Below are 21,397 nucleotides of genomic sequence, written 5' to 3'. Positions count from 1 at the left end.
CCAGGATCTGGGTTTGCATGCACTTTGTACGTTTCATTCGAAATTCTACTAAAAAGCATAGCAGTAGGTTAAGGTAGTACATCTCATCTTTATTTTTAGTTGTTTGACACTTAGGGAATCAAAACACCAAATTGCCTGCTGTTGGTATTCAGGCTTAGTTTGATGCAAGTTTTCTTTTGAATGACTTTTATAATTTTATATTAAGGAGGAAATTTAACCTAGTTCATGGGGAACACATTCATTCCAAAGCCAAGTTGTGAAGAGATTTCAGTGGGGTTGAATGAGGGACTTTTGGGACCTAATCTCAAGAAACAAAATTATATTTGTTATGTACTTCAGAATTAATAGAATAAGTTGTAGTGATGCCTGGCAACTCATATTTCAAAGAGAAAAATATTTGTAAAAACTAGTAACGTAACTGATGATTAAATTCTGTCACTACCATCATTGTAAGGTTTTCTTAGCTCAACATAAGCAGGACTACTTTATAAAATATATTGCTTTATGCTGCATTATTTTCCTGATGTGTTTTGTGATTTTCTCTTTAGAAGTATATGTTAGATATTCCTGTATATAGCCCTATGCAAGAAATGTTTTCAGTGCAGCTGTATAGTAATTGCTTTGATCTGGAATGAAAAACTAGTAGGGGGTGGCAACATCCTTCATGCCTTGCATTAAAGGAAAAGCCTATCTAAGACAGAATACTGCCAAGGTCACAAATGGAAACATCCCTTGGGACTCACTTAACTTTTATACAAAGAAATTTGCTCCAGAGACTCAGATTGCACTAAGTCTAGCCTTCTTACATAGGAATTCCATCTACTTCAAGAAGTGGGACTAGTTGTAACTATTTTCATTCAAAGTTCTTTCCAGGAATGAAACTGAATTTTGGTTTATCATCAGTTCAGTGAAAACAGTTCAAAGAGCAGAGTTATATGGTAGTATTTCATTAATATAAAACCGATTTAAACTTTTAAAGCACTTTTTTTTTTTTTTAAGTCTTGGAGGTTCTGAAAAGCCTCCATATAACTAAATACATCAAAGCGATTATTTTGCAATGCAAAATGTACCGTTAGCTACATGTCAGTGAAACAATCTTCCACAGATATTTAAGAATGCCAGCCCATGTATATTTTTACTTCTCCTATGAAAGTTAATTGGTGGTAAAATAATTGTTATTAATTATGGCAATCTGTGGTTAGAAAAAGGTGATATTAACAATCCAGTTAACAAGATGAAGATAGGAAAAAAATCCCTGCCCTTAGAAATGGTGAGAGTTTGTACCCATATTCTTGAAGGCATATCTCCAAAAGTGTGAAGGTTAGGTTCTGTATATATCCGTGTTCTCATTCATATGTAGTTATTATCATTAAACGTGTAATATAAAAATTGACTTCTGGGCCACTTAGTAGTAAATTTCACCCTATGTTTCCTAGCATCTTAAATGACCTCTATAAAATGGTTATTATTGGCCATGCATAGGCATGCAAATGTATCATTTTCATCAGTAGGATAGTTTAAAATATTGATTTTTATGAGTTCTAAATTTCACGGGGAGAAATGCATATGATGCTTTGAGTTGCTTCAAATTGGAACTACATGTTTAAAAAAGAATGCAAACCAAAATACCAAACTATAAGCCCCTAATTACAGAATTCATCTAACAGCTGTTACACAGGCAATGTTTCCATTGATAGTAGGAGAGGATTGCCTACATAATGAACACAGTTTTAGACTTTGTGACTGAGCAAATAGTCATATTACTTTTTAACTCTATTTTTGAGATTTTAAAAAAGTAAGAGTTAACAAGTAAAGAAATAAATGCAGATACTGAAAGGGCTATACCATAAACAGGTAGCATTTTGTTTCTCTGAGTCTGGGTTTAAAGCTATAAAGTACTAAGAAAATAGTCTATTGAACAATAAACTGGTTCTACTATAAACGTCCTAATGATACAAATGCTGTCATAGGTATCTGACCATGTCAGCACTATGACCAACACCACCATGCCACCTATATATTTGCCTGACAATATTGATTGAAAGGGATAGCACAGTTGATTTTGTGTGTGATGTAATAGAAAATACCATTAAAAATGGCTACTGAATGAGTTTTCTTTCTCCTCATTACAATCTGTCTCCCCACCACCAACAACTATCAGGAAAGTGTCTCATTATTGCAATGATTTGAGACACAAACGTATTTTAGAAATTAGCACTTCAATAGTGCTTTATAAATTACTTTCACATACAGACTCCCACTGAATTCTCACAAAGTCATTGCATGGTAGATAATGTTATTGCAATTTTCAAGATAAGGCAAGGCCATTGTGGCCTAGAAAGAGAATATTATCCAAGGACATATAGGTTAGCAAGTGAAAGAATCACCAGCATGCCCAGATCACCTGATATCCCAAAGTCTTCTTACTCCAAAACAAAATCTCTTTCCATTGTAAAAATAAAATTACAATCTTGGGAGTCACAATTATACAGATGCAGGAGAAGTGGCCAAACTTCCTGTCTCTATTGTTAAACACAACAGGGAGGGAGGATCGAGTTTGAAGATAATTTTTTTTTCTTTAAACACCACAAAGACCTTTTCTTTATATGAAAAATGTTTTTATTTCAAAGAGAGTAAGTGTAAAGATTGTCCTGATAAAGTCATATTCTCTTATTTCTTATAATACCTTTCATCAATCTCATACCTCTTCTACCATGTAGAAAAAGTTGTATCGACAATTTGTAACCAGTAATCCAAATCAAATTATGTATTATTCTACTTAGATAAAATGCTTCTTACTTTCACAGAGCTGGCATTTTTGTTTTGTTTCAGAGATGGTGAACTGTGTTTGAGTCGATCCCTTGTCAATAGTTCTGATAAAATCATTCGAAAGTCTGGCTCTTCAATCTTCCAGCACTCTGTAGAAGGTTGGAAAATCAATTCCTCTTTGGTCCTGGAAATAAGGTGAGTTTCTTTAATAAGCCATAATAAATTTCACATCATGTTCTCGAATACGTTGGACTTCACAAACTTATATTGAATGCTTGATTTATAGTTTAAGTATGAATACTTTAATAAAAGAGTGGACCAGCTCTACTTAATGTTGATCAGTGAAGGCTATGAAACCATAAAACTGAAATCATTATGCAGTCAGAAATTTAAGGATGAATATGTGAGTTTTGAATATACTGTCTTTATTCTAATGGAATAAAATATTCAACAGAATACTAACATCTAATAGACTTTTTTATTCTATTACTCAGGATGGACATATATTTTGAGAATTGTCTTTATCTTCTTTATTAAGTCTTCATACATTTCTTCTATCTTTTCACACTGGATGAAAGTAGAGCCTATCCAACTCCTATTTTGCTGACTATTCTAAATAAATTTTATTTACTCTATAGATGGATATTTCTATGTGAGTTTCTGTAATAAAAGTCTCAGTAATTATATCCTAAATTGGCAAAAGGCAGAAAATAAATTTTCTAGAGTACTGGTTTATTCTTTGTAAGATTTTGGCATTTTGCCTGAAACAAGCTCTCGAAATCAAACTCAATGCCTGCATATATCTATTATATCTTATTTTCTTCTAGTACAATTCTACAACTAATAAAAAGGTTAGGGCCAGACCTTCCTGAGCATGGAGGAAGCAAACACATCATGTTTTCCTACAACTACATTGCTATGTTGGTTGATATGTTTAAATCAGAGCATTTCAGTAAATCAAACTCTTTGAAAGTTTTAGAGAATTATCCTTTACATAATAAAATCATTGCAATTTCATATTGGCAAAATTCTAATCATTCAATGAATGGACATTACTGCACAGATTTTGTAAGTCATTACAAGGCTAAACCATTGATCTGTGTGTCTGGGTTTCTATCTACTCACTTCTTGGATCATACCTACATGTCATGTAGATCATGAGCGACTTGCAGGAAGAGTCTGCTAACACTCATCTTCAGAATATACATAGCAGTTCATAAAATGCATTGCAGCAAAGACACTCACTCCATGTTGAAATACACTTGAAAGATTGGAAATTTTTTAAAAAGATGGGTGCCAGGGAAATTCAGGAATAGTTTGTTTTGAAGCTTTGGAAGTGCCTGGAATGGGAAACAGGAATCAAACCATGGCAATATCAAATAGTGTGTACTTGGTTGCTTTTAGTTATGGGAAATTTTGTGTATTTGTAGGCAGAGTACAAGAATGAGGAGATGAGTAGGGTCTGATGACAGAGTCTATAAATTGGTGTCTTCTGGGTAGAATATGGTCAGCAAGCAAGATTTATTTCAACTGGATAAATAAAAACCCTTAAAACCAGTATTAAATTAGGAGATTTCTTTAAAAGTACAGATTTCCATATACTCTTAAGAAAATGAAAAATTTGACAACTCTGGTCATAAATACAGGCATGGTTTAGTTTAAAACAGAATAAGGATTCATATTTCTTGGAGGTAGATATTGGAAGGAGAGAAATATGGGTGATTTATAAAGGAAATATTTGATCTATAAGGATGTCTCAAAAGGAACTTTCAAACTGAAAGATTTGGCAAGAAGGGAGCCAATTAGGAAAGGCTAAGCAGATCAGGTAAAAGAAAGTAATGGAAGAAAGTAAAGTAAAATAAGAAATTGTAATAGTTTAATTAATATATCTAAATATTATATCAGATAAGGTAAAGTCTAATAAGTAAATTCAAAAAGTAATTAGCGATAGTTTAAGTAATATATACTTCCTAGTATATAAATCATATATACTGATTTAGTATATATGATATACTAATTACAAAAAGTAATTAGTATATATGATATACTAATTACAAAAAGTAATTAGCGATAGTTTAAGTAATATATACTTCCTAGTATATAAATCATATATACATATGATTTAGTATATAAATCATAAAAATGAGGCTACAGAGGTACATTTTGCTATTTTTAAGATATTCAAGCTAAGGGTATTAAATATAAATTGAGCCAAGCAAATCATTATTGTAATTTTACAAATTAATGAACATTGCATTCATATCTGTGAAGGTGATCTGCTTTAAATTATAACAGATGATGTCATGTATGAAATGTTAGTACTCTTTTCATATGATTCTCCTTAACAGATAAAGAAGTAAACAATAAAAATTGAGCAAATATTGAATAATACATACAAAGTTGTCACTTCCTTACAAGGAAACAATAATTTGTAAAACTATTATTGTACAACATGAGAACAGTTCATAAAAATTATAATTGCCTATAGCATTAGTGATTTGTGAGTATTAATCAGCTTGACACCTGTAATAAAAAATTTAGAATATGAAAATGTCCTATTGTTAGCTTAGCTCTTGTTTTTCATACCGGAAACTAACCATAAACTAATTTGGATTATTATCTTTCTTTATTTCTTCCCCACATCTGTAACATTTATGAAGAACCATATTACTTGGTTTCTGTGAGTGGGTGTGGGCATATTTTACAAGTGTTTTTAAAATTCTACTTTGAAGTTTTGATTAAGATATTACAACTAATCATTTTTGATCTTACATGATTAAACCATGCTTACAAATCTTTCTCATTTTAAAAATCTCGTTAAACTTATAATGCTCTTGTAACATTCCTAATAAATTATTTATCTATTTGTATTAACATTTGAAGCAGTCACTGATGATGTTGTTTTTCCCTACATTTGTAGAAATGATTTTTTTCTTATTACTAATTTTTTCAACCCTATATATACTCTACTACTTTCATAAACACATCAAGAATTAATTCATATATGTTCATCAAACAACCGTACCTCTGGGGAGTTTTTTGAGAGAGATGGTTCCACCTTCATGGTACTTTGGAAATTCATCAAGATTTAGAAGAGTTTACCCATTCCACAGCTAACTTCACAATTAAAATAATTACCTTGGTTAAGGACTTGATTTTATTGGTAGTAGTTTGTTCTTTGTTATTGTAAGCTAAGAAATGACATATTTGGGGCTCCTGGGTGGTTCAGTCAGTTGAGCATCTGTCTTCAGCTCAGGTCATGATCCCCGTGTCCAGGGATTGAGCCCCACATTGGGCTCTCTGCTCTGCAAGGAGCCTGCTTCTTCCTCTGCTGCTCCCCCTGCTTGTGCTCTATTTCTCTCTCTCTGTCAAATAAATAAATAAAATCTTAAAAAAAAAGAAATGACATATTTAAGATGTATCAGATGTTTGTGAGTAAATCTATAAACATTGTACCAAGAGAGTATTTGGTCATGTCCAACACTTGTGACTTGACACTTTTTTCCCCATTTTGGGTTTTTTTTTTTTTTATTTTCCCCTCATTCTTCATATGCTGAATAGAAACCTAAGGAATTACAATACCAGATGTGGATGCATAGAGATATATGAGCTCAACTACTCATCAAGGCACATCATAATTAGAAGGACTATTTTCAAGTCAGTATCATCCCATGTCAAGGTTTTTAAACAGATCAAACTCGCAGGTTAACTAAACCTAACTGCAAATTTATATATGCTTTCCTACCAAAAGGAACTTGCTGTTGCATGCATTGATTTACTTTAGAGAAAGGTCCATATACAATTCTTCTACTTACTCTGTTCAGTAAGTAGCCGGAGGAGCACATCTTGGATCATACAACTTGTTAGTGGCAGAGTCAAGCTTCAAAGCTAGGCCTATCTAACTAGAACCAAAGCTCTTATCATGAAACAAATTTCTTGGAAGACTCTATTTTAATACTAAAAATGCAGCCTTATGCAGTACACACAATGGAGAGTTTTTTTGCTCCAAAATAATAAAATATATTATTCATCCAATATTACTAAATCCTGGGTCAAATAATCAAATGGCCATCTGAGGTGTAAATTAAACTAAAAAATGCTTTTCCTCAAGCATTTTGAGACCATTTTGCCTTTTCATTTGGCTGCGTAGGATTTTTCTTCGATGCTAGAATATCTTTCTATAACACCTGGGACCCTAAGCTCAGAAGCCCTAACAAGCTACAGGTTATGTTCTTTCAGTGCTTTGAAGAATCTTGCCTTGCGAAAATAATCTTTGAGACCAAAAATTGTGTGTTCTCTCCACTTTTTTGTAGGCATAATGAAACACTCAGCACTTCTTAAACCTTTTTAAATTTCTTTTTAGTAAACCACGTTAGTAACAATTGAATTGATTTGGTGATTTTTGTCTGAAGTCCAAAGTTTGCAAAAACTGATTCCTAATATATGTATCATAACCTAATTTGCTTCTCAACTTGTGATACATTCCAGCTGTAAGATTTGTCTTAACAATACTCGCTGATGGAGTCAACAGTGTCATTTAGATTAAATTTTAGTTGCCACAGCACGTGTGCTTGTTGTTGACAAGAAACCTACAGAGAAGAAAGAGTGGCACCTGGTGATAGGTTAGCTATATTTAACATTTCACAAGTGAAAACAATGTTTAGTAAATTAATTCTCTGGAACTCTGCAGCTGCTATTTCAAGTGATGTGTGATGTTGAAAGGGAAGTTCTAGTTGAAAATTCAGTTGAAAAGTTTCTGTATAAAATCTATTCCTGTCAGTTGAACAGTCTCAACCGGCCTTTCAGTTTAAACCAGCATTACCTAACAAAAAATAATCTTTATGACTAAGATTTTTATTCTCACTAAAAGTGAAACATATTTTTAGATCTTTCAGTTATCTTTAACATTAAGACAGTTGCTGAATTTAGGATTTTGCTTATTAATAGGGTTTCAAAAGTTACATTATGCCCACAAAATGACAGTTAAAATCCTATAAGGGATCCTTTTTGTTGTTGTTGGTCTGCAGTCACGCACACAAAACACAACCCCTGCTTTAAATATCTGGTAATGACTTGATCACCTATCAGGAAAACTAGTATTGAGACAGCCTGCATATTAAAATTTAGCTTTTGTTGATTCATGTTTCTTTCTTTTTATTTTTTTAAAGATTTTATTTATTTATTTGACAGAGAGAGACACAGCGAGGGGGAGTGGGAGAGGGAGAAGCAGGCCTCCCTCGGAGCAGGGAGCCCTACGCGGGCTTTATCCCAGGACCCTGGGATCATGACCTGAGCTGAAGGCAGAGGCTTAACGACTGAGCTACCCAGGCTCCTCGATTCATGTTTCTTTAGAACCCAGAAGTTAAACTGAATTTCCTTTCTATCTTTCTCATTCTGAAATAATTTTGTTTAATCTGCTCTCTTCATTTATGTCAATTATCTGAGCAAAAGCATACATGTTCTTGGTGATACTGAAAGTACTGTTCAGTTCACTGTAAGAGTTTTTCATGCTTCCGGTGACATTTAGTTAATTGTATTTAAGCACTAGTTTTCTTTTTTTCATATATTTACAGTGTGAATAACAACTAGACTTAGCAAATCCACAGAACGTTTTATAGTCTATTACATCTATAATCTAAAAAATGCCTAGTGGTGCCTGGGTGGCTCAGTTGGTTAAATGTCTGCCTTGGGCTCAGGTCATGATCCCAGGGTCCCTAGGATCTAGCCCGAGTCCGGCTCTGTGCTCAGAAAAAAGTCTGCTTGTCCCTCTCCCTCTTCTCTCCCCCCAGTGCTTGTGCACATGCTCTCTCTCTTTCAATAACTAAAATTCTTAAAAAAATAAATAAATAAAATAAAAAATGCCTACAGTTTGTTAGGGAGGGAAAAAAAAACTCTAACCTTTCCTTACTGTTTCCAAAAAAAAAAAAAAAAAAATTAGGCATTGAAGCCACAATACTGCTCACTCATAGTAATTATTTTCAGTTTTTCTTGAATCCTACACCAGGAATCTTAGTTCAAATAATTTTCCATGCATAGATGTAAGCCCTAAGATGGAAACTAGAAGTTTAGTTCAATATAAGAAAAATAACTTACTGGAGACATTCAAGGTTCCCTTTCACCCTTCTTTCAGTTTAAAAACGCAAATACTCCCCTAACAGAATAAACCATTGTTGAGCCTATAAAACAGTTTTGGAAGAACACATTGTATTATCTGAATTTAATAATTATGTCATTTATCTCAAGAGTTAGGCAATGTGGTATCTTTTGAAATTTTGCTGGACTTTTTTTTCTTTAAAGATTTTATTTATTTATTTGAGAGAGAGAGCACAAATCCAGGGAGGGGCAGAGGGAGAGGGAGAAGCAGGCACCCCACTAAGTAGGGAACCCTACACAGGGCTCCATCCCAGGACCCTGGTGTCATGACCTGAGCCCAAGGCAGACCCTTAACCAACTGAGCCACACAGGCGCCCCTGAAATTTCGCTGAACTCTTATTATCCACTTTTTTTATATCAATTTTCCCTAAGAGTGAACAAATTAAAGATGTTCTATTATACTCAGGAATGTAAAAGACCTATGTTTAAAATATTTTGTTGCTAAATTTCTATAACACAACAAAGGTTCTGTTATTGTAAAGTCCCTTGTACTATCAGTTGACAAGCATTTGAGTGTTAGCTTGTTTCGTGAATAAAAGTATTTTCCCCTTTTGGATTTCCAAGTTAAAAAGTCTTCTTTCAAATCTGGATATCTGGTCTATTCACGTCACACTTGCAAATATTTCACTACTTGTGAGTTACATCTTCAAGTACCTACAACACTCTTAAACTATGTTCGAAGGAAAATGATAATACCAGCTAGTTTAGCGATTTGACCACATCCGTGCAGTTTTTATTTTAGAGCCAGCCTTATCATTTCCACAGGAAATGAGATTTTTTTTGAAATACAGGTGTCAGGCATCACTACATTTTTTTTCCCCAAGCAATTTCATTTGTAGGGCATTTATACAGATTTTCATCTATAAATTCAACTTATGAACCTGATATTCTGACTGAAGAAAAAAATTCAAAAAATATTTTATTTTCCAGAGACTTAATGAACATATACCTTGTGTATCAAACCTGGTCAAACAAAGTTTTCAGTCAATTGGTTTTCTAATAAGACTACACATTAAACTGGGACCTATTTAAAGCAAACCAGAACTAAACAAAAAGGAAGATTTCAGTTATTTTCCATCCCTTCTTGCTAGTCATGCTTCTGGCTTGTAAGTGTGATTGGGGGAATGGCCCTTTTGGTGGATTAATGGGAGTAGGTTGTATTGTGCTCAGCAGTAGCATTTATGAATGCGGTAGAGCTTAAAGAGTAATAGCACCAAAGGAAAACATGTCTGTCATATCTTAAATGTCATAACAATGGTATTGTTTTTAGCACTCTGAAAACACAAGCTTACAATAAGAGCACTTCCGTAACTAATATCCAATTTCCAGTCTGGAGAGAGCTTTTTTCAGATTGCTTCTGGCTGATACATGTTTGGTAGCTTGAGGATGAGGTGAGGTCAGATTTCTGTAGGAAGGCTCATAGTTTCTTTGGCCATATATTTCCCTCACAAACTTAGTAGGCTCCTGGGCCATTTCCTTGTACTTAATTACTGGTATAAATAACTGTACCCGAAGGTTTCTTCTGAACAGTTCTTCAGCCTCTGAGTCTCCTCTATTCTAGCCTAACCCTCCTTTCCCTTAATTTCCCTCCTAACTCATTTGAATCTATAAACTTAGGTGAGAAGGCAATGACTCTTGTTCCTGGGATGGCTCTGATCTACAGTTGTATCTCTTGCTAAGTGGGGTATTAGAAACATTTTGGAGGTCCCAATTTCCAGACTTTCACACAGTTAACATACAGGCCATTGCCAGAGATATTCCTTTCCTTCCAAGTTGAGCTTGCAACTTGGCTACTTCATGCCTGACTTTGCATCTTTTATTGCCTTGCTAGAAGGAGCAACTAACATAAAACAGCACAGAAAATCCTTTTAACCATTTCTCCAAGAGCAACAGGCTTATTAGATATAGGATTTGAATCCAAAATTATTGCAGATCATCATTTTATTAGGTGTTTTGCTATATCATGCCAAGGTCACTAGCTTTCCAGCCAGCTATAGCTTTGTTTTCATTTTCCATCATCTAACTCAGCATTTACATATTGGTTTATACAGCATCTCACATCTGTTATCAGTTTCTTTAATATGCACAGGATAGGCTAAGCTTCCATCAAAAAAGAGTGATATCTTAAAATACAATGGATCAACATGTTGGAAGTTTATTTCTCTCTTGTATAGCCATGCACATTATACACTCATATCCCACGCACGAAAACTCACATGACCAAAACCAGCTGCACTTGAGTTTGGAAACTTGCAAATTTTCTAGCTGAGCAGTCATGTGCCTGAGTAAAACTCAGAAGATTCAAATACTAAAAGGAAGACTGGAAGGAAGAACACTAAGGAACAGCTTTCTCTGTCGGGCATAGTTTGGTGTTCTATCTATCCATTTTTCCCTCTAACATACCCATTTTTCTTCCTGGATTCTTGAGCTTCAAAGGACTTTCATATACTATAGTTTTATTCTTCTTCAAATAATTGTAATATACACATGATTTGGATTAATGTATATAAATTTATTGGGAAGTTTAATCCTTTTAATAGATTTAAGTAAGATATAATTCCAAACCATTTTATTTCTGTTTACCTTAACTAGACAATACTGAACAAAACAAAATGACTATAGAGAATTAATTAAAGCTAGCAGAATATCTGGTTATGCAAAGTCAAGTCATGGTATTTTCATTTTATTTAAGAAACTAATTTTTCTTATTTTTTTCTTCAAGTTTTTATTTAAATTCTCTTTAGTTAACATATAGTGTAATATTGGTTTTAGGAGTAGAATCTAGTGATTCATCACTTATATGTAACACCTAGTGCTCATCCACAAGTGCCCTCTTTAATACCCATCACCCATTTAGCCCATCTCCCTGCCCACCTCGCCTCCAGCAATCCTCAGTTTGTTCTCTACAGTTAAGATTCTCTTATGGGTTGGCCTCCCTCTCTCTTTTTTTTTTTTTCCCTTCCCTTATGTTCATCTTTGTTTCTTAAATTCCACATATGAGTGAAATCATATGGTATTTGTCTTTCTCTGACTGATTTTGCTTAGCATAATATACTCTAGCTCCATCCACCTTGTTGCAAATGGGAAGATTTTATTCTTTTTGATGGCTGAGTGTATATATCACATCTTCTTTATTCTTTATCCATTTATCAGTGGATGGACATTTGGGTTCTTTCCATAATTTGGCTATTGGTGACAGTGCTGCTATAAACAGTGGGGTGCATGTGCCCCTTTGAGTCAGTATTTTTGTATCTTTTGGGCAAATACCTAGTAGTGCAATTGCTGGATAGTAAAGTAGTTCTTTTTTTAATTTTTTGAGGAAACTCCATATTGTTTTCCACAGTGGCTGCACAGAATAAACTAAATTTTCTGTATCATTTTTCACTCCATAAATAGATGTATATACTATATTTATTTACCAAATCATTGAGAAACTATAAGCAAATGATTTTTTTAAGAACAAATTCAATATCAATAGAATCTACTTAATTGGTTGGTTTAATTACCACCTGACAATTTAAGATTAGTAGTGTGCCAATTTACATTTTATCATATGTTACTTTATACATGATATCACCAGTTCTTGGATATGTTGTCATTAATGGAAAACTTTGCTTGTATTTCCATATAGGAAGAACATTCTTCGTTTCCTAGATGCGGAAAGAGATGTCTCAGTGGTCAAGAGCAGTTTTAAGCCTGGTGATGTCATACACTATGTCCTAGACAGGCGTCGGACACTAAATATTTCTCAGGATCTTCACAGCCTCCTACCCGAAGTTTCACCAATGAAAAATCGCAGATTTAAGACCTGTGCAGTTGTTGGAAATTCTGGCATTCTGCTAGATAGTGAATGCGGAAAGGAGATTGACAGTCACAATTTTGTAATAAGGTGAGCTTTCTTCTCTTCCTAAAGATTGTAATTTCTTCCAAGATGTTTTACTGAGGTGTAGAAAACTGACAGAAATGTGTAAGTCTAGTATTAACATTAAGGTTTATTGAAAGCTCAAATACTTATTTATGATATGTTTTTCTGTGTAGTGTTCAAATTTACATTTACCCTGGGATATAAAATTAAAATTATATGGTCATTGAAAGGAAAGGTGATTTTATTATAGCAGTAAGATTCACACCAGGTTTTTTTTTTTTTCAAATTACAATTCTATTAGATTTAATACACAGGAAAATGACTTTTATTAATAGTTTTTCTTTTATGTCCATTAATTTAATATTAATTCATTCCTTCAATAATATAGTTAATAGTTAATTATTAGTTAATTAAGTTAATTTTTATATTAGTGAATGGATTAATTCATTTAATCCACTTAATTGATATATTTGCAATCCTTTTTGTATACAATAAATTATATTCATTTATTCATAAAGATTATGAACATTTCTATGTAATGATGTAATAAATGTAAGCAATTTTACCCTTTTAATGACAATTATTTAGCAGATTCTAAGAATATAACAAGTTCATAAAGCAAGTTTCTAAAAAGTATATACATAAGTTTACATTTAATATCTTGCACCAAATTCTCTGCATTATTCTTTACATGTGGTATTTATGTATGTTAGTATATTTTAGTTTTTGAGTTTTCTCACATAATTAAACATACCTGTTTTTCATTGATGGTCAGCAGATGTTTGATGAGTCATGTGTTTGGTTAACTTTAACTGAAAGAAACAGCAATAGAAATGGGATTGGGATGAAATCATAGATACTAGTTTTTCGTTTCCAATTCATGCATCTGGACATTGATTTTTTTTGGCTTTTTTTAGTTCTTCAGGAAAATTTGCTCAATGAATGAAGTATGTATGTTGAAATATGAAATAGTTCAATGTAAAGATAGCTAGATTTTTAGTTTTTCAGAGTCTGAGGATGAATTGGTGGTCTGCAAATTTTTTTTAAAATTAAGGAAACAAATCCATTATGAAACAGGAAAATTCAAAGTTTTTCAGGACCTACACTGCATTCTTCTATTGTGAATAATACTAGTCATATAAAGTCAGTCATAATTATGTAAAACTGAATACTAATACAACAAAAAATGTGTAATATTGAGGGGATTGGAGAGGAGAGAGGTGTGTGTAATGGGGAAAATTCAGTCAAGATCTAATATAGAGAGGTCAGTAAAACAGTATCAACACATTATTAAAAAACTATGATAAACAGAAAGAAGTGGTTGTCTCTGGAGAAAAAAGTCGGAGATGAGTAGAGAAAAGGTGGAGAATTGCCGTCTTTCACTACCAGTCTAACAATATTATTTTGGTTTTTCTTAATTGTATATATGTATTTCTCTGATTAAAACTTAATTTAAGTAAGTTTCAGTTTTAAAAGTTTCCCCCAGGCAATTGAAATATACAGCACTGGTTAAGAGCCACTACAGTAAAATGGGATTGAGTTTTTTTTTTTTATTATGTTATGTTAATCACCATACATTACATCATTAGTTTTTGATGTAGTGTTCCATGATTCATTGTTTGCGTATAACACCCAGTGCTCCATGCAGAACGTGCCCTCTTTAATACCCATCACCAGGCTAACCCATCCCCCCACCCTCCTCCCCTCTAGAACCCTCAGTTTGTTGTTCAGAGTCCATCGTCTCTCATGGTTCGTCTCCCCCTCTGATTTCCCCCCCTCTTCATTCTTCCCCTCCTGTTATCTTCTTCTTCTTTTTTTTAACATATAATGTATTATTTGTTTCAGAGGTACAGGTCTGTGATTCAACAGTCTTACACAATTCAAGCACTCACCATAGCACATACCCTCCCCAATGTCTATCACCCAGCCACCCCATCCCTCCTACCCCCACCACTCCAGCAACCCTCAGTTTGTTTCCTGAGATTAAGAATTCCTCATATCAGTGAGGTCATATAATACATGTTTTTCTCTGATTGACTTATTTCGCTCAGCATAATACCCTCCAATTCCATCCACGTCATTGCAAATGGCAAGATTTCATTCCCTTTGATGGCTGCATAATATTCCATTGTGTATATATATATACCACATCTTCTTTATCCATTCATCTGTCAGTGGACATCTTGGCTCTTTCCACAGTTTGGCCATTGTGGACATTGCTGCTATAAACATTGGGGTGCATGTACCCCTATGGATCCCTACATTTATATCTTTGGGGTAAATACCCAGTAGTGCAATTGCTGGATCATATGGTAGCTCTATTTTTGACTTTTTGAGGAACCTCCAGGGATGTGGAGAAAGGGGAACCCCCCTACACTGTTGGTGGGAATGCAAGCTGGGATTGAGTTTTTAAATCAGGCAGCTCACTGTTAAAATACAAACTGTTAATTTTGTGGTTGTAGGTGAGTCCATTAATCTGCCTAAAACCCAGTTTGCTCAACTATTAAAAGAAGATAAAAATACCTACTTTGAAAAAGCAGAGAATTAAAAATAAACCTGCCTTAGTGCTTGATATATACACAATAAGTAGTATTTGTTCTAACAAAATATCTCATTTACATGTGAGTAAAACTTAAAACTCATAGAACACCTGTTTTTTTCCAGTGGAGCTTTTCAGTCCTAAAGGTGATCTGTAAGGTACTGACCCTGAGGGCCTGGGGCAGAGCCTCCAGAAGGACTTTAAGAGATAAAAGTCACCATTGTTTGGAGAGAGAAAGATTTATAAACTATTTGCAGTTTTGCAAAAAAAAAAAAAAAGATAGCTGGGAAAGTATACCAATTTGCTATGTTGATTACCTGGAGTCTTGAGGTTATACTGGAATTCACCCTGTAAAAGTATAGATCTTGAAAGAATTCTTTTGAAATGTTGTCTTAAAAATAAATATACTTAAGTATTAATCATAAATAGATAATATTTTTTCATAAAACAATAAGAGCCATGAAAATTATAATAGAACACTATCAGGTGAATACATTTCATAACAGTGAATATAACTACAAACATTTTACTTTATTATTTTACTTTTTCTCATTTGGATGCAGGATCAGAGATTGATTATACATCAGTTGAGCCTTTAAAAACCTGAACCATTATATTGACTGGACTGAGTTGGGGAGGAACTCCGTCAACATGTAGATATACAAACAAAATTGTGTCCAAAGAGGAGGTAAAAATATTTAATTAGGGAATGACAATGGAAATGGAGGTAATGAGCTCCAAACATTGAAGTCTGTGTGAAGATGGTTGTGAAAGAAAACTAAGGCTAGGGCGCCTGGGTGGCTCAGTCAGTTAAGTATCTGCCTTTGGCTCAGGTCATGGTCCCAGGGTCCTGGGATTGAGCCATGCATTGGGCTCTCGGCTCAGAGGGGAGCCTGCTTCTCCCTCTGCCTGCGGCTCCCCCTGCTTGTGTTCTCTCTCTCCCTCTGACAAGATGATCTTATCAAAAAAAAAAAAAAAAAAAAAAAGAAGAAGAAGAAGAAGAAGAAAAAAGAAAGAAAAACCAAAGCTTGTAGAATTTCTGAAGAGGCTAAAAATCAGAGATCAGGAAAAATGAAGTAAAGATTTTATAGCAGAAGTGGAAATTGTTGCAGTGTAAAGAAGAGAATTTTCAAGTTTGTTAATACAGGATCTACATGTGAATGACTTCTTGTTCTTACATCCCTCTAAGCTTTAACCCTGGGATGTATATAACTTACCGGGTTCAGCCCCACTTCTGATTCTGAAATTAAGACTGTAGTCTTAACACTTCTGTCAATTCACATAATTACCACTTCTTTCTTATAGTAAGAACAATTAAGACCTAGTATTTTAGCAACTTTAAAATCTATAATACAGGGCACCTGGGTGGCTCAGATGGTTAAGCGTCTGCCTTCGGCTCAGTCGTGATCCCGGGGTCCTGGGATCAAGTCCCGCATCGGGCTCCCTGCTCCTTGGGAGCCTGCTTCTCCCTCTGCTTCTCTCTTTCTCTCTCTCTCTCCCTTTCTCTCTCTCCTCCTCTGTCTCTCATGAATAAATAAATAAAATCTTAAAAAAATAAAAATAAAATCTCTAATACAGTATTATTCACTATAGTCACTATGTTGTGCATTATATCTCCAGAACTTTATTATCTACCCATTGCAAGTCACTTACTGGTGTTTGAGCATTTGCAAATGGTCGAGTGTTTTTAGGAATAGAGCTTAAAGAGGTTACTTATACTTTACTGAGCTATGATTATTTTTGAAACTTATTTAACAAGAACAAAATAATGACCAATCCTTTAAGTTTACAGCTGTATTATGGAGTTACCAAGAAGTATAAAAAATGAGGATAATCATCCTAACGAAGACATGAAAATTATCACCATAATTACTTTTGTTTTCTTTTCCTATTTTTTACTAGCTTCCAAAAATAGAAGTTGGAATATTCTAGATTAAAGTATGTACAAGGAAATATTTCTGATTTTAGGATAAGGTTTCTGATTTTATGAGGAAAACTTTAGCAAGAATCCACTTATGATTAGAAACAAATAACCTCTACAGGAAAATAATCTTGGTTGTATAATAGCTATTTGGGGAGTTCATTCATTTGAGTCTCATGGACACAGTAGTTTTCAATGACATATTATACCAAACTTCAATCCTTCCTAAAGCTCTTGTCTTTCTCATGGAATTCTGTCTCATCGTCTATGTCTTAAATACGTTTTCCTTCCCCAAGTATGTTTGGCCATTCATTATTGTACACATGTCTCTTTTACCCTAGAACATCATGAAGGACTTTTCTTAAAAACTCAGTCAGACCCTCACTCCTTGAAATAGTTTCCCACCCATATCAAACTGGTTAAGTTGTTACAAATTTTAGTAACAATCTTCAGAATCTTTCAAGGTTCTCACCTTCCTAGAAATGTACTGCATGTGTATCTGCATATCTAAAGATAGTTTTGGTTATTTGATTGCATGTATAGCCTGTGTTCCCAGGTTGTTTATTTGTTTCCCACTTCTCCTGTTAGTAAGTTTGTTAAGAGAGAGCCAAATTATGCCTGGTCTGTTTGCAGAAGGCACTAATTAGTTCTGTGACCCGTCAAGGATCAGGTTCATCTAGGTATTACATTCAACTTGACCTCTAACTTAATAAACCAAAGCATTTTTTTAAGAGAAAATCTTCATTTGACATTAATTTAATTTTAAACTTTATCTTTAGTTTTTTCAAAAGGACTTTATAAAAATAAAATGCTATCTTTTTTGTTTAATCATGTACCGATGCATTATTATATGCCCACAGGTATCTATTGTTCCAAGCAGTTGTTTTATTGGGGGAGGAGGGCATGGCATATATACGTGGCATTATTGTCCTGTGAAGTATGATTTTTGGAGAATGCTATTTTTAATGCCCCACATAAGTATTTTAAAATTAGCCTGTGAAAAGTGCCTATTTGTATGTTTACACATATAATGGTAGCTATTCATAAATACAAACACACACACACACACACACACACACACACACACATTGTCATGCATTTCCTCTCCTAAAAGAGATACTCCTTTAGGTGGCAGTTTGTATCATCAATTAATCAATTAAATTAAATGCTGACTTCAGTGGGATATTACACAAATTAAAAGCCCTGGTCAATATTATGTTTAAAGTAAAAAAAAAAAAAAGAAAAAGAAGTTAAAGCCTAGTTTTGATTCACTAATGACTGAGTAAATACTGAATTTATTGGTAAAATATATTCTTAAATGACAGGAAAATGTACTTAAATAACAGATTCCACATCTGTTGTTGATCTGTTGATTCCACATGTAAGTGATACCATACAGTATTTGTGTTTCTCTGACTTCACTCAGCATAATACCCTCAAGCTCAATCCACGTTGTCACAAATGGCAGGAAAGGAAATATTATTTTAATATTATTCATTAGACCTACTTCTCTGGATATAGGCATTTTGAATTCTCTGAATCTGCTACCTTGGAACCAGAGGAAACTATGATTTCCTTTTATGTGCCTCTGCATCCATAGATTTGGCACAGGCCAGGATCTATACAGAAAGAATTTTCTGTGCGATGTATAATTTTATCTCCAATAGTCTCTTTTCCTGTCTGGGATAAGCTCGTCTTATCTTCAAATAAAATCTATATCTATGGCATTTTTAAGAAAAGGGAAGTACAATTTTAGGCCTAATAATAACTTTATTAATTAATAAAAACACATTCTAAATATTCAGTTGGATACTGTTACACTTCTAACATCATTTAATGATGTATGTAGACCAAAAAAGGAAAAATATATGTGATTTTAAAATTGTGAAACATTCCTTTGTACCAGTATTTATAGAAACAGGAAATTTAGAGGCTTCCACAAATGATTCTCTCAAATTCTTCTTCCATCCAAGTGCCACATCAACTACAATTCTCCCCATGAAACACATTGGTTTTATATTATTCTTATTGTCATTTAAAATGAAAATGTGTTAAAAGGTAAACATTAAATTTTTTCTCAAAAGTACTAGTAACTTGCTACCTTAGTGTCTTCATACAACCAACCTTTATGAGTGCCAACCATGGGCCAGTCATGAATGGAGCACAATTACAGAAAGATGATCTTTACATTCCTTCTTGCAGGAGGCCTGTCTGTGTGGGGTCAGGAATAATCACTGAAATGAGAAGTCTCTAAAGACACATGGTAAATTTAAAATATTTGTCTGTGGCCAACTCTGTTACTTCCAATTTTGCAGAATGGTACAAAATATTTGAAAGAGAATATAAGGTATGCTTCCTGTACTGAATGAGACTGTTCAAACTCAGAATTTTACATGAAGTCTTTGAAATATTCCAGAAGAACTCTAGATAGGTAACTAACCTTTGGGTATCACATACAATACATTCTAAGAAGATATCATAGAGCATTACAAGGCATTAGTGTAGTGCCATGAGCTTTCTAACAGCCCAAGAACCTACCAAACAGCTACATACCTTATAGAATTAGCTAGGCCATCAATAGACTCAGTCACTTTACAAGGTGTAGAACAATATTCCAGTCACTCTAAAGAGCATGGTGACTTCTACTGTAGTTACATTGTAGGATAGTTGTACCCACTTTTAGAGTTTACATACAATCTTTGGAATAGTATGAATAGCACTTTCTCTGAGCTAAATTTAATTTCAATAGTTCTTTTTAATATCACATGAAGAAGAAGAATGATGTCACTAGAATCTTCATCACTAAGTTAAAAAATGGTAAGCATTAGAGAAAGTATCCTATTTATATTAATTTCTATATTTTATATTTGGGAGGCTTGACATATGCTAACTATTAGAGAGAGAGAATCAATGAGTGCTGCATAGGAAAAGCATCACACAGTATAAAGTTCAAGAGTCCAAGGAGAGTTCATTGTAAATGATATTTGATGAAGTTGTATGCCTTTCTGTGCTTTAGTTTTCTAATTCAGAAACTGAGATTATTGTTTAAACTATATCTCTTTATCTAAACTGTTACAGTTTCCCTACTCACAGGGCCCACAGAGTGATAGAATTACTCTACAAAATCTCTGCTCTGTTTATTCCACATGTACATATTTAAAAGTATGCTGTAAAATTCCAAGAATTTAGAGTTTAGAAGACAATATATATCATATATATATATATATATAATTTATATGTAATCATAGACAAAGGAAAATAAGTTTAGAAAGCTACTTGTTTAAAAGTATCTTTTAAATCTGTTTTTAAATTTGTGTAGTTGTGAAATTATTAGAACAGTGTATATCTTACATTAAGCAGTGAAAATTGTTTTGGATTTTGGAAAACAATATTTAAAGTGCTTTTAAATTTTCCTGAAGTTATTTTTTCAATTTTTTCAGATAATTTACTCCATGTGAATTTACAAAACAGTACGTTCTAATATTTGTGCTGTCTATACTCAAGAATTTTATGAGCTTAGCAATAGTGATTTTCTAATGACAAAAAAATTTCAGGTATTTCTTAATATTGATAATGAGAGATGGTGGAGAACAAACCTTCATTCCATCTTCTGTAATATTCTCGCCTTGGTGTGGGAAAATGTGCATTCTTTCCTGTTTCTGGGTTGTCTGGTGATTGAGGGAAATGTCAGGCAACCCATCCCTACTGGTTTTTCATAGAAGAGAGACTATGTCCAGTCTGTTAGAAGTAAATATGGTCCCAATCTGTACTACCTTTGACGGCATGTGGAAGCCTCTGAGGGAGGAGTTAATTAACAGTTGCAACTGGCAACTGTTATTTTTTTGACCATGATATGCAGCTCCTCACTGTGCTTAAACAGAGATGCTAAGAATCATGAATATGACTTAAGTGATTCCGAAATGGTTAACTGAGAGCTATAAAACACTTTTTCTGTTTGGGCTAGTTGGAATTTCAAATTTAATTTTGTTCATTTATTCTTTTCTTGATACCTCCTTTTTCTGTTTTATACTGTCCCTGTCTTCCCTCCAGCTTAGATCACTGTCTCCATTTGCTTGGTTTCTCCTTTGTTAATCATCATCCTTAGTTCCTGCCATGCTTGACCAATTCACTCCTAATTTCCTATTGGTTC

The 21,397-nt window shown here is 33.7% G+C and overlaps 1 protein-coding gene across 1 annotated transcript in view; it reads left to right on the top strand.

Annotated features, from left to right (window-relative positions):
• The window catches only part of ST8SIA4 (ST8 alpha-N-acetyl-neuraminide alpha-2,8-sialyltransferase 4), a 96,967-nt gene that overhangs the window by 4,003 nt on the left and 71,567 nt on the right, over window positions 1-21,397 (top strand). Inside the window, exons 2-3 of the mRNA XM_027606934.2 lie at window positions 2,833-2,964; window positions 12,554-12,811. Coding sequence (XP_027462735.1) covers window positions 2,833-2,964; window positions 12,554-12,811 — 390 coding nt within the window. The remainder of the gene's footprint in view (window positions 1-2,832; window positions 2,965-12,553; window positions 12,812-21,397) is intronic.

This window comes from Zalophus californianus, chromosome 5, assembly GCF_009762305.2.
Source record: "Zalophus californianus isolate mZalCal1 chromosome 5, mZalCal1.pri.v2, whole genome shotgun sequence".
NCBI classification, from domain to species: Eukaryota; Metazoa; Chordata; class Mammalia; order Carnivora; family Otariidae; genus Zalophus; species Zalophus californianus.
This window is presented reverse-complemented; position numbering and strand designations above follow the sequence as displayed.